Raw genomic sequence first — 14,355 nt, 5'->3', positions numbered from 1 at the left:
CTTTGGTGACTTTAAGTTGTCATTATGATTCAGGGGCTAAGGTTATATTATAAATCCATTATCTCTGCACATTTAATTATTGTACTGTCTATTATTGTCGTCCATCCATCCATTTTCTTCCGCTTGTCCCTTTTGGGGTTGCGGGGGATGCTGGAGCCTATCTCAGCAGCATTTGAGCGGAAGGCGGCGTACACCCTGGACAAGTCACCATCTCATTGCAGGGCCAACACAGATAGACAGACAACATTCACACTCACATTCACACACTAGGGCCAATTTAGTGTTGCCAATCAAACTATCCCCAGGTGCATGTCTTTGGAGGTGGGAGGAAGCCGGAGTACCCGGAGGGAACCCACGCATTCATAGATGTGACGTAGCTCCGAAGTGACTGTTTGATTCAAACAACAGCCCGCGCTGTGTCGTGTGCCGCCATTGATTCTGCTATTGCAACTGTTTTGCGACATCGATCAGAAATGATTATCTAAAAGATGAACAGAGAACGGTTTTGAAGAAATGAAAGAACATCGCTCTCATCAGTGTCATGAGTTGATTTAGATGTGAGTGGTTAAAGTAGCATTCAAGATAATGGACAAGTGGTTTATCCATTCACAAACAATTATTTTTTTTTTTTACAAGGCCCAGCCTTCTGAAACAAAAACCCTGTTTCCATATGAGTTGGGAAATTGTGTGTAAATATAAAAACGGAATACACTGATTTTCAGATCCATTTCAACCCATATTTAGTTGAATGCACTACAAAGACAAGATATTTGATGTTCAAACTCATAAACTTTATTTTTTTTTGCAAATAATAATTAACTTAGAATTTCATGACTGCAACATGTGCCAAAGTAGTTGGGAAAGGGCATTTTCACCACTGTGTTACATCACCTTTTCTTTTAACAACACTCAATAAACGTTTGGGAACTGAGGAAACTAATGGTTGAAGCTTTGAAAGTGGAATTCTTTCCCATTCTTGTTTTACTAACCCTGTTTCCATGAGTTGGAAAATTGTGTTAGATGTAAATATAAACGGAATACAATGATTTGCAAATCTTTTTCTACCCATATTCAGTTGAATATGCTACAAAGACAACATATTTGATGTTAAAACTGATAAACATTTTTTTTTTTGTGCAAATAATCGTTAACTTTAGAATTTGATGCCAGCAACACGTGACAACGAAGTTAGGAAAGGTGGCAATAAATACTGATAACGTTAAAGAATGCTCATCAAAAACTAATTTGGAACATCCCACAAGTGTGCAGGCTAATTGGGAACAGGTGGGTGCCATGATTGGGTATAAAAACAACTTCCATGAAATGATAAGTCATTCACAAACATGGATGGGGCGAGGGTCACCAATTTGTAAGCAAGTTGTTGAACAGTTTTAGAACATTTCTCAACGAGTTATTGCAAGGAATTTAGGTATTTTACCATCTACGGTCCAGATTATCATCAAAAGGTTCAGAGAATCTGGAGAAATCACTGCACGTAAACGATGATATTACGGACTTTTGACCCCTCAGGCGGTACTGCATCAAAAACCGACATCAGTGTGTAAAGGATATCACCACATGGGCTCAGGAACACTTCATAAAACCACTGTCATTAACTACAGTTGGTAGCTACATCTGTAAGTGCAAGTTAAAACTCTGCTATGCAAAGCAAAACCCATTTATCAACAACACCCAGGAACGCCGCCGGCTTTGCTGGGCCCGAGCTCATCTAAGATGGACTGATGCAAAGTGGAAAAGTGTTCTGTGGTCTGACGAGTCCACATTTCTAATTATATTTGGAAACTGTGGATGTGGTGTCCTCCGGAACAAAGAGGAAAATAACCATTGGGATTGTCATAGGCGAAAAGTTGAAAAGCCAGCATCTGTGATGGTATGGGGGTGTATTAATGCCGAAGGCATGGGTAACTTACACATCTGTGGGGGCACCATTAATGCTGAATGGTCCATACAGGTTAAAGTTAAAGTTAAAAAGTTAAAGTACCAATGATTGTGCCGCTGTGACAATGTGCCATTCAAGGACTCTTTGTTTGTCGGAAGCTGAGTTGGGGTGTCCAAACTTTTTCCACTGAGGGCCGCACACTGAATAATCAAAGCGCTGTCACAAAGACGAGATGGCGCCCAAGGCTGATTATAGTGAACTTAAAAAGGCGATCGATACTCTGATCGAGGAAGTTGCTACACTCAAGGAGCAGCAGAAAACTATCATGGCCCTTGTTGTGCAGCTGGATCAGATAGGAGCTGACAATTTGGAGAAAGACAAGAAAATTGCAATTCTGGGGAACAGAGTTGCTGATTTTGAGCAGCATACACGGATCAATGACGTGATCATCACCGGACTTAGCATCAAATCTCGGTCTTACGCACGAGCTGTAACCCCAGCAAATGGAGGGGAGCCGGCGGAGTTGGATGTCATTTCAATTGAGCGACAGGTAGCGGTCTTCATGCAGTCCAAGGATATACAACTGGACTGTAACAGCATTGAAGCATGTCACCTTTTGCCCAGGAGAGGGACAAACGACAAGCCGAGCGTTATCCTGAGATTTGTAAACTGGAAGCACAAGTTCGCGTTGCTAAAACAGGGAAGGAAGCTAAAAGGAACAAACGTTTACATGAACGACCATTTGACCAAACGAAATGCTGATATAGCTCGAAAAGCACGCCAAATGAGGAGAGAGAAGAAAATTCTACAAACTTGGACAGCGAACTGTAAAGTATTCATCAAACTCAACTATACTCCGGAGAACGCCAAAGTGCTGGTGATTAGAAACATGGAAGATCTGAACGAATATGACGTTTGAACTGGACTGTAAGGTAAAAGCGACTAAACACAATCATGACACACATTGACAATACGCAAGATGCAACCCATGACACGAGCCACATCATTCAGTCGATAAATGAATATGACAATGTACAGTTGAAAGCATCCCAATACACTGAGCACCACCTACAAGACATGGAACAGGATACAGACCAGGACAATAATTTCCTCCTCAATATCAATGAGAACTGCTGCTGCTATACCAATGAACAGTACAACCAGAATATTATTACTAAAGGCAAAATATCAATTATCCATTTTAATAGTAGAAGCTTAAATAGGAATTTCAAAGACATCAAGGACTATTTACACACATTTTCACAACCATTTAACATAATTGCAGTATCTGAAACTTGGATTAACAGTGAAAACGTGTCAGATTTTGAACTGGATGGTTATGACTTTATTAATATAAATAGACAAAACAAGGGGGGTGGAGGGTGGCAATCTATGTGGATAGCACCTTGAGATTCAAACGTCTGGATGATATGACAACTGTGGTTGATAACCTACTTGAATGTCCAACGGTTGAAATTTGTATGGAAAAAAGTAGAAATGTCATTATTAGTTGTATATACAGATCACCAGGTGCAAGCATTGCACATTTTACAGATTGGATGGAATGCCTGTTTTCAAAGAAGAGTAATGTTAATAAAGCTGGCTACATTTGTGGAGACTTTAATATCGACCTTTTAAATCCCAGTAAAAATAACGATATAGTTAATTTCATTGACACAATGTACAGTATAAGTTTATATCCCAAAATCACCAGACCTAGTCGAATTTCATCCCACTCTGCCACTCTAATCGACAACATATTCACCAAGGATATTGAAAATAAGACCGTAAGTGGGCTATTGATCAAAGATATCACTGACGACCTCCCAGTTTTTCTGATATTTGATGGTAACTACAGGACAAAAAAATTAGAAAAGCCAACCCAATACAGAAGAACGAGATCAGAGGAATCCATTAGTTTATTTAAACATGATTTACTGGAGCAGAATTGGGATGTAATTTATGAAAATGGTGATGTTAATAGTGCTTACAATATATTTTTGAGAATATTTAGGTCATTATATGATAAAAATTGCCCAATAAAAGAATGCATCAGCAAAAGAAAGTATACTAATTGTCCTTGGATCACAAGATTGAAAAAGGGACGGCGTGGTGCAGTGGAAGAGTGGCCGTGCGCAACCCGAGGGTCACTGGTTCAAATCCCACCTAGAACCAACCTCGTCACGTCCGTTGTGTCCTGAGCAAGACACTTCACCCTTGCTCCTGATGGGTGCTGGTTGGCGCCTTGCATGGCAGCTCCCTCCATCAGTGTGTGAATGTGTGTGTGAATGGGTAAATGTGGAAGTAGTGTCAAAGCGCTTTGAGTACCTTGAAGGTAGAAAAGCGCTATACAAGTACAACCCATTTAAAACAAAAGAAGCAGAAAATAAATATAAAAAATATAAAAACAAGTTAACTAATATTATGAGGTCAAATAAGAGGGATTATTATAAGAAATTACTAGATGATAATAAAAATAATATCAAAGGAATATGGAATTTATTAAACAGTATTATATGAAACAGTACCTCTTCAAATAACTATCCAACGTATTTCATGAATCATGGTAAAGAAAATGATAATATTGAAGATGTAGCTAATGCCTTCAATAAATTCTTTGTAAGTATTGGACCCGAACTTGCAGCAAAAATCCCAGATCAAAGGACAACTGGTAAAAATATGGAGGGATTGTTGGAGATAAACCTCAATTCTATGTTTTTAAATGCAGTGGGTGAAGAAGAAGTGTTGGATATTGTAAACAAATGTAAGAACAAAATGTCCACAGACTGCAATGACATTAGTATGGCATTGGTGAAAAATGTCATTACAGGAATATCAAAACCATTAACATATATCTGTAATCTGTCATTTCAAACCGGCACATTTCCGAATGAAATGAAAATAGCTAAAGTTATACCTCTGTTTAAAACTGGGAGCAAACACCACTTCACAAACTATAGACCCGTCTCTTTACTTCCACAATTCTCTAAAATATTAGAAAAACTATTCAATAACAGGTTAGAGGCATTTATAGAAAAACATAATTTACTCCCTGACTGTCAATATGGGTTTAGATCAAACAGATCTACATCAATGGCAATCATTGAAAAAATTGAGGAAATCACAAATGCCATAGACAAGAAACAATATGCAATGGGAATATTTATTGATCTAAAAAAAGCATTTGACACAATTAACCATGATATATTAATCAATAAAATGGACGGCGTGGCGCATTGGGAGAGTGGCCGTGCGCAACCCGAGTGTCCCTGGTTCAAATCCCACCTAGTACCAACCTCGTCACGTCCGTTGTGTCCTGAGCAAGACACTTCACCCTTGCTCCTGATGGGTGCTGGTTGGCGCCTTGCATGGCACCTCCCTCCATCAGTGTGTGAATGTGTGTGTGAATGGGTAAATGTGGAAGTAATGTCAAAGCGCTTTGAGTACCTTGAAGGTAGAAAAGCGCTTTACAAGTATAACCCATTTATTATTTATTTAAAAGTATGGAATCAGGGGAGTTGTACTAGACTGGCTTAAAAGTTACTTAAATAAGAGACAACAGTTTGTGAAGTTGGGGGATTGCTGTTCATCGTGTTTGGACATTGCTTGTGGTGTCCCCCAGGGGTCAGTGTTGGGGCCAAAATTGTTCATCCTGTATATCAATGATATCTGTAAAGTGTCTACATTATTGAAATTAGTATTATTTGCTGATGACACTAATATTTTTTGTTCAGGGGATGATTTAAATCAATTACAGGAAGTCATTATGGAAGAAATGAGTAAACTAAAAGCTTTGTTTGACTATAATAAATTGTCATTAAACCTGACTAAGACTGAGTTAATGCTGTTTGGAAAGAGGACACGTGAAACAAGGGTACAGATACAAATAGATGGGGTGGATATTGAAAGGGTTTTTGAAATAAATTTCCTTGGAGTTACAATCGACTATCAAATTAACTGGAAACCACATATAAAACATGTGCAGTCTAAGCTGTCAAGAAGCATCTCAGTAAAAAATAAAGCAAAGCAGGTTCTAGATCACAAACCACTCCACATTCTCTACTGTTCATTAGTTTTACCATATTTAACCTACTGTGTGGAAGTCTGGGGCAATAATTATAAAAGCTCATTAAAATCAATAACTATACTTCAGAAAAGAGCTGTACGCATCATCAAGGTTGGATATCTGGACCATACTCATTCACTATTCTTACAGTCAAAAATATTGAAATTTAATGATATTATTTTGTATCAAACTGCACAAATAATGTATAAAGCCAAAATAAATAAACTCCCAGGAAGCATTCAAAAATTGTTCAGCACACGAGAGGGGGATTATAATTTAAGGGGAAATTTTAATTTCAAAATGCTTAGTTGTAGAACGACCATCAAAAGTTTTTGTATTTCAACCTGTGGAGTGAAACTATGGAATGGTTTGAATGCGGAGTTAAAGCAATGTCCAAACATAAACCAGTTTAAAAAGAAGTTTAGGTACATGGTATTCCAGAGGTACAGACATGAAGAAGGGCTTTGATATTGGGTTTCTTGTGTTACAAAAGAGTTAGGGGCTGCCCATTGAGGCACTGGTACTGCTGGGTTTTTTTTTCATGATACTATTTCCATGAGCACTTGTGGTAACGGTGTGGCTATGTATGTGTGTAGTGTGCATATGTATGTATATATTTACCATTTATTTATATACAAGTTCATTAAGTTTGTACATAGAGTGAACAAGGAAGTTCGAGCTCAGAGTAATTTATGATTTAAAGAAAAGGGGTGGGATTAAACAAGTGTATACTTTTTCTCACTCCTTTTCAAATATGTAAAAAAAAAAAATAGAAAAAAAGTCGAATGCTCATTTGTTTTTTTTGTTTTTTTTATTCTCCATTGTTTTCATTTTGTTATAATAGCCGTTAAGGCTATAGCACTGTATTGGATCACGCTTGCTCTTGTTTGTTTTGTCTTTTTTGCATATTTGAAATAAAAATATATCAATCAATCAAAAAAAATTGTCACACACATACTAGATGTGGCGAAATTATTCTCTGCATTTGACCCATCACCATGATCACCCCCTGGGAGGTGAGGGGAGCAGTGTGCAGCAGCGGTGCCGCGCCTGGGAATCATTTATGGTGATTTAACCCCCAATTCCAACCCTTGATGCTGAGTGCCAAGCTGGGAGGTAATGGGTCCCATTTTTATAGTCTTTGGTATGACTCGGCCAGGATGTGAACTCACGACCTACGGATCTCAGGGCGGACACTCTAACCACTAGGCCACTAAGTAGGTTATTTTAAAAAAATTTTTTTTTTTGGAGCAAAATAAGTTGTCATCCAAGCAACGTTATCATGGACGCCCCTGCTTATTTCAGCAAAACAATGCCAAGCCACGTGTTACAACATCGTGGCTTCGGAGTAAGAGTGCAGGTACTTTCCTGGCCCGCCTGCAGTCCAGACATGTCTCCCATCGAAAATGTGTGGCGCATTATGAAGCGTAAAATACGACAAGAGGACCCCAGCATGTTGAACAACTTAAGCTGTACATCAAGCATGAATGGTAAATAATTCCACTTTTAAAGCTTCAACAAATAGTTTCCTCAGTTCCCAAACGTTTATTGAGTGTTGTTAAAATAAAATGTGATGTAACACAGTGGTGAACATGCCCTTTCCCAACTACTTTGGCACGTGTTGCAGCCATTAAATTTTAAGTTAATTATTATTTGCAAAAAAAAAATAAAGTTTATGAAATTGAACATCAAATATCTTGTCTTTTTAGTGCATTCAATTGAATATGGGTTGAAAAAGATTAGCAAATCATTGTATTCCGTTTATATTTACATCTGACACAATTTCCCAACTCATATGGAAACGGGGTTTGTATGTAGAGCTTCAGTCGTTCAACAGTCCGGGGTCTCCGCTGTTGTATTTTACACTTCATAATGCGCCACACATTTTCGATGGGAGACAGGTCTGGACTGCAGGCGGGCCAGGAAAGTACACGCACTCTTTTTTTTACGAAGCCACGCTTTTGTAACATGTGCCAATGTGGCTTGGCAGTGTCTTGCTGAAATAAGCAGGGGCGTCCATGAAAAAGACGGCGCTGAGATGGCAGCATATGTTGTTCCAAAACCTGTATGTACCTTTCAGCATTAATAGTGCCTTCACAGATGTGTAAGTTACCCATGCCTTGGGCACTAATGCACCCCCAAACTATCACAGATGCTGGCTTTTGAACTTTGCGTCGATAACAGTCTGGATGGTTCGCTTCCCCTTTGGTCCGGATGACACGATGTCGAATATTTCCAAAAACAATTTGAAATGTGGACTCGTCAGACCACAGAACACTTTTCCACTTTGCATCATCCATCCATCCATTTTCTACTGCTTATTCCCTTTGGGGTGACGGGGGGCACTGGTGCCTAACTCAGCTACAATCGGGCGGAAGGCAAGGTACACCCTGGACAAGTCGCCAACACACAGAGGTGGGTAGTAACGCGCTACATTTACTCCGTTACATCTACTTGAGTACCTTTTGTGATAAATTGTACTCTAAGAGTAGTTTTTATGCAACATACTTTTACTTTTACTTGAGTATATTTATAGAGAAGAAAAGCTATTTTTACTCCGTTCCATTTATCTACATTCAGCTCGCTACTCGCTTCTGATTTTTATCGATCTGTAAATGTTTATTTTGCTTTGTCACAGAGCTTCAAAGTAGGATCTACGCATGCCTGCGTTTCACCAATCACATGCAGTCACTGGTGACGTAGGACCAATCAAACAGAGCCAGGCGGTCACATGACCATCACACGTGGCAGCCGACTTAAACAAGTTGAAAAACTTATTGTGGTGTTACCATTTAGTGGTCAATTGTACAAACTATGTACTGTACTGTGCAATCTACTAATAAAAGTTTCAATCAATCAATCAAAAGTGTAAAGGAAAAAAGACACTTTTTTTTCAACCGTACTTCTCGTCAAAAGCCTAAAGACTGATCGCACAGTTCCTGTCTTCACAATAAAAGTGCCGCTCCATCGCGCCTGCGCTAACAAAATAAGAGTTTCCGAAAGCCAGCGCAAAGAAGCTAGCAAGCTACGGAGTTTGCCGCCAATGTATTTCTTGTAAAGTGAATAAAAACGAATATGGAAGCTGGACAAATAAGATACCAAAAACCAACGACTTTCATGTGGTATTGTACAGAAAGGAGGAACTTTTTTTCTCCTCCATTTGAAAACGTGGACGTTATCAGCACTATACTGTCTGATTCCAATCAATGCAAGTCATCAGAATCAGGTAATACACCAACTTATATTCTTGTTAAACATGCATGTATATATGTTAAACATGCATGTATATTCATTAAAACACCCATATGAACAAAAATAGCAAAATAAATAGATATAAATTATATACTGTATATATAAATGTATGTATATATATATATATATATATATATATATATATATATATATATACATATATATATATATATATATATATGTGTGTATGTATATGTATATATGAGGCAGATCACCTCGACTTGGTCATTTATTAAGTAATTGATTAACGTTAAAAAACTTATTGGGGTGTTACCATTTAGTGGTCAATTGTACGGAATATGTACTGTACTGCAATCTACCAACACAAGTTTCAATCAATCAATCAATCAATGAATGCCTACTGAGCCTATGGTGCTGTTGAGTTATTTTTGCTCAATTTGCCTTAATTTTTTTTTTTATTGTAATGTATTATTATTTAATATATATTATTGTTTTAGTTGCCTAAGAGATATTCCTGGCTCTGAATTTGCTCATTGCTATGTTTATGTTTTTGTGCATTATTTTTTGCCGTAAACATTAAACGAACAGGTTACTCATCAGTTACTCAGTACTTGAGTAGTATTTTCACAAAATACTTTTTACTTTTACTCAAGTAAATATTTGGATGACTACTCCTTACTTTTACTTGAGTAATACATCTCTAAAGTAACAGTACTCTTACTTGAGTACAATTTCTGGCTACTCTACCCACCTCTGCCAAAACAGACAGACAGACAACATTCACACTCACATTCACACACTAGGGCCAATTTAGTGTTGCCAATCAGCCTATCCCCAGGTGCATGTCTTTGGAAGTGGGAGGAATTCGGAGTACCCAGAGGGAACCCACGCATTCACGGAGAGAACATGCAAACTCCACACAGAAAGATCCCGAGCCCGGGATTGAACCCCAGACTACTCAGGACCTTCGTATTGTGAGGCAGATGCACTAACCCCTCTCCCACCGTGAAGCCCCACTTTGCATCAGTCCATCTTAAATGATCTCAGGCCCAGAGAAGCTTGCGGCGTTTCTGGATGTTGTTGATAAATTACTTTTGCTTTGCATAGGAGTTTAACTTGCACTTACAGATGTAGCGACAAACTTTATTTAGTGACAGTGGTTTTCTCAAGTGTTCGTGAGCCCATGTGGTGATATCCCTTAGAGATTGATGTCGGTTTTTGATACAGTGCCGTCTGAGGGATCGAAGGTCGGTCATTCAATGTTGATTTCCGGCCATGCCGCTTAGGTGGAGTGATTTCTCCAGATTCTTTGAACTTTTTGATGATATTTTGGACCGTAAATGTTGAAATCCCTAAATTTCTTGCAATTGCACTTTGAGAAGCAGTGTTTTTAAACTGTTTGACTATTTGCTAACATAGTTGTGGATAAAGGGGTGCACCTCGCTCCATCCTTTCTTGTGAAAGACTGAGCATTTTAAAGTTGTTTTTATACCCAATCATGGCACCCACCTGTTCCCAATTAGCCTGCACACCTGTGGGATGTTCCGAATAAGTGTTTGATGAGCATTACTCAACTTTATCAGTATTTATTGCCACTTTTGCCAACTTCTTTGTCACGTGTTGCTGGCATCAGATTCCAAAGGCAATGATTATTTGCAAAAAAAAAAATAAGTTGATCAGTTTGAACATCAAATATGTTTTCTTTGTAGCATATTCAACTCAATATGGGTTGAAAATTATTTGCAAACCATTGTATTCTGTTATATGCACCAGCGCCCCCCGCAACCCCAAAAGGGAATAAGCGGTAGGAAATGGATGGATGGATGGATGTATTCTGTTTATATTTACATCGAACACAATTTCCCAACTCATATGGAAACAGGGTTTTTTACATTTCCTATTGAGAAGTCCCAGATCCTTGTGTGGAGCTCGGCGAACAACAAGGATATGGCGAGAGTCAGTTTAGCTGTTTGAACATTTACACAAATGTCTTTCCATTGTATTTTACCCAGTATATCCCACCCTCTTATGGCTTCTCATACGTAATGATGTATTCACGTATGCACATAACACATGCAGGCGAATTAACTTTAGGTGTTGTTAGCTAATATTAGCAATTTGGGTAGCTAGTGTTAGCTGTCATTGAATATATATATATATATATATATATATATATATATATATATATATATATATATATATATATATGTATATATATATATACATATACACACATACATATATATATATATATATATATACACACATACATATATATATATATATATATATATATATATATATATATATATATATATATATATATATATATATATATATAAGGGGTGTGGGAAAAAATCGATTCGAATACGAATCGCGATTCTCACGTTGTGCGATTCAGAATCGATTCTCATTTTCAAAAAATCGATTAAAAAAAAGAATATATATATATATATATTAATCAATCCATTAAACCATTACACAGCAATACCATAATGCAATCCAATTCCAAAACCAAACCTGACCCAGCAACTCTCAGACAGAGCATTGAGAAGACACAAACACGACACAGAACAAACCAAAAGTAGTGAAACAAAAATGAATATTATCAACAACAGTATCAATATTAGTTATCATTTCAGCATAGCAGTGATTAAAAATCCCTCATTGACATTATCATTAGACATTTATAAAAATTAAAAAAAAGAACAATAGTGTCACAATGGCTTACACTTGCATCGCATCTCATAAGCTTGACAACACACTGTGTCCAATGTTTTCACAAAGATAAAATAAGTCATATTTTTGGTTCGTTTAATAGTTAAAACAAATTTACATTATTGCAATCAGTTGATAAAACATTGTCCTTTACAATTATAAAAGCTTTTTGAAAAAATCTACTACTCTGCTAGCATGTCAGCAGACTGGGGTAGATCCTGCTGAAATCCTATGTATTGAATGAATACAGAATGGTTTTGAATCGGAAAAATAGCGTTTTTCAATCGAGAATCGCGTTGAATCGAAAAAATCAATATATTATCCAATCGCGACCCCAAGAATAGATATTGAATTGAATCGTGGGACACCCAAAGATTCACAGTCCTAATATATATATATATATATATATATATATATATATATGTATATTCTCTTATAACAACAACATGACTCCAAATCATTTATATTTTATTACATTAACCTTGTAATTGTGAATAAATATAGACAATTGTCAAACAAAGGTGTTCTATTAAACCACTAATAGCATCATTGGATAGCAGGTGGCGTTCTCGTTCTATGCTTTGAAAAATGTAACTGTCGGGAAGTTGCAAACAGCACGTATAATAATCGATGTTTGGACATTTGTCCATCGATTCAGCATCGTCCACGTTCTAATCATAATGCTTTGGAGAATCTATTCCTTTTTCCATCTCTACTGATAAGTAACAACAAATACATATGTGTATACTATCTGCACGAGGAACACATGTCCCATGCCAGGGGTGTCAAAGTCAAGGCCCGGATGAATGATCAATGGCCCCCGGGATGATATTTTATTAGTATTTGAACCGGCCCGCAGGCCACAGACGCCTGCTGCTGCTGTTTTGCATGCACCAATACTCCATCTGTGTTGGCGCTAGGAATTTTCAAAATGTGGTCCCAGGGATATCATCAAGTCATAAAAATGGGGTTCCACAGTACATTTTTGGGGTCCCACTTTTTTGTAACTGTTTCAAAAACAAATGTACAGTATGCATTATCCTGTTATATCTCACATTCTATATTGTGTTTTTGGAAAAAAGGTTGTCCTAAACGTTACTCAATTCAATACAAAAGAAAACCAATTTTATGCATATGTAAATAAATTCAGTTATAAACATTCATTCACTGTTTTCTTTCCTACATGGACTTAAACTTTACCGCTGCCGGTTATTTTTTCCTTTATTTTTATTGTAATATTTTCAGAATGCGCTTTTTTAATTTTTGGCCAATGTAAGACAAAAACAACAATCTGATGTTGTCTTAATTTTTTTGTTTTAATGCCATGATTTTAATATTCCGGCCCGCCTGTGCACAGATTTTTCTCCATGCGGCCCCTGAGCTAAAATAAGTTTGACACCCCTGTCCCATGCTGTTATGTTTTTATATTCTATTTGGGCAACAGAATCACAATATATTGTATTTTTCTATTCATTCAATTCTATGGATAAGCAACTCCTATTAGCCAATCCTACTAATATCCCACTTTATATCTTATTCTATTTAAATTATGACGTAGTACATATTGTTCTTTCCGTACTGATTGGAATAAATCCAGGACCTGTCTGTTTTTGTAGTTGTACTTTTTGGCCATTACTGCATTCCAACCACAATATACGCTAAATACACCTGCAGCATATCAAGATCCAATATATTGTACAAGCTGTACGAAAATAAATGTTTTATCCCTCTCATGACGCGAATTAATAATGAAGTCGTGTGGAGACGAGCCTGTTCTCACCTGTGTCAGGTAGCACAGTTACCTTTTGCAAGTCGCCCCGCTGTGGCAACATCATCCACAGAAAAACGACACAACCGTGCAAAAGAATGCTCTTCATCCTCTCCAGGGAAGCGTTCAAAGACACCATAACATGATCAAAAGCTGGAGAAAGAAGGTCAAAACGCAGCTGCGTTCTTGTTCATTTCTGTACACGGGCGTGAAGTCATTTTACCTTCCTGCTATTCCTCCTCCTACTCCTCGCCTCCAGACAAGTAGGAGATCACATCATTGGTTTAATACGGCCATGCATTGAGGTGCTTCAACTTGTCACAAACTTGCCTGGGGTCATGACGCACGCACGCACACACACACACACACACACACACACACACACACACACACACACACACACACACACACACACACACACACACACACACACACACACACACACACACACACACACACACACACACACACACACACACACACACACACACACCTATTCTTGTATTTTTTACCTTCTTGAGACCTCTGAAAAATGTTTACCTCTTTAGGACCACTTTATAAGTTTTTAAAAATCTTTATTCTTTACTTCAAGTTAATACAGTATCTCTCGCTCTCTCTCTCTCTCGCTTTCTCTCTCTCTCTCTCTCTCTATATATATATGTATATATATATATAAATAAATATATATAC

At 37.5% G+C, this 14,355-nt stretch overlaps 1 protein-coding gene across 2 annotated transcripts in view; it reads right to left on the bottom strand.

The window, feature by feature from the left end:
• The window catches only part of LOC133534907 (von Willebrand factor A domain-containing protein 1-like), a 35,747-nt gene extending 21,812 nt beyond the window's left edge, over positions 1-13,935 (bottom strand). For both annotated transcript variants that reach the window (XM_061874223.1, XM_061874225.1), the window contains exon 1: positions 13,678-13,935. In XM_061874223.1, the coding sequence (XP_061730207.1) occupies positions 13,678-13,804 (127 nt within the window). In that variant the 5' untranslated portion in view covers positions 13,805-13,935. The remainder of the gene's footprint in view (positions 1-13,677) is intronic.
• Between the last annotated feature and the right edge of the window lie 420 nt (positions 13,936-14,355).

Source organism: Nerophis ophidion, linkage group LG16 (genome assembly GCF_033978795.1).
Source record: "Nerophis ophidion isolate RoL-2023_Sa linkage group LG16, RoL_Noph_v1.0, whole genome shotgun sequence".
Lineage (NCBI taxonomy): Eukaryota > Metazoa > Chordata > Actinopteri > Syngnathiformes > Syngnathidae > Nerophis > Nerophis ophidion.
Note: the sequence above shows the minus strand (reverse complement) of the source record. Positions and strands in the feature narration are given on the sequence as shown.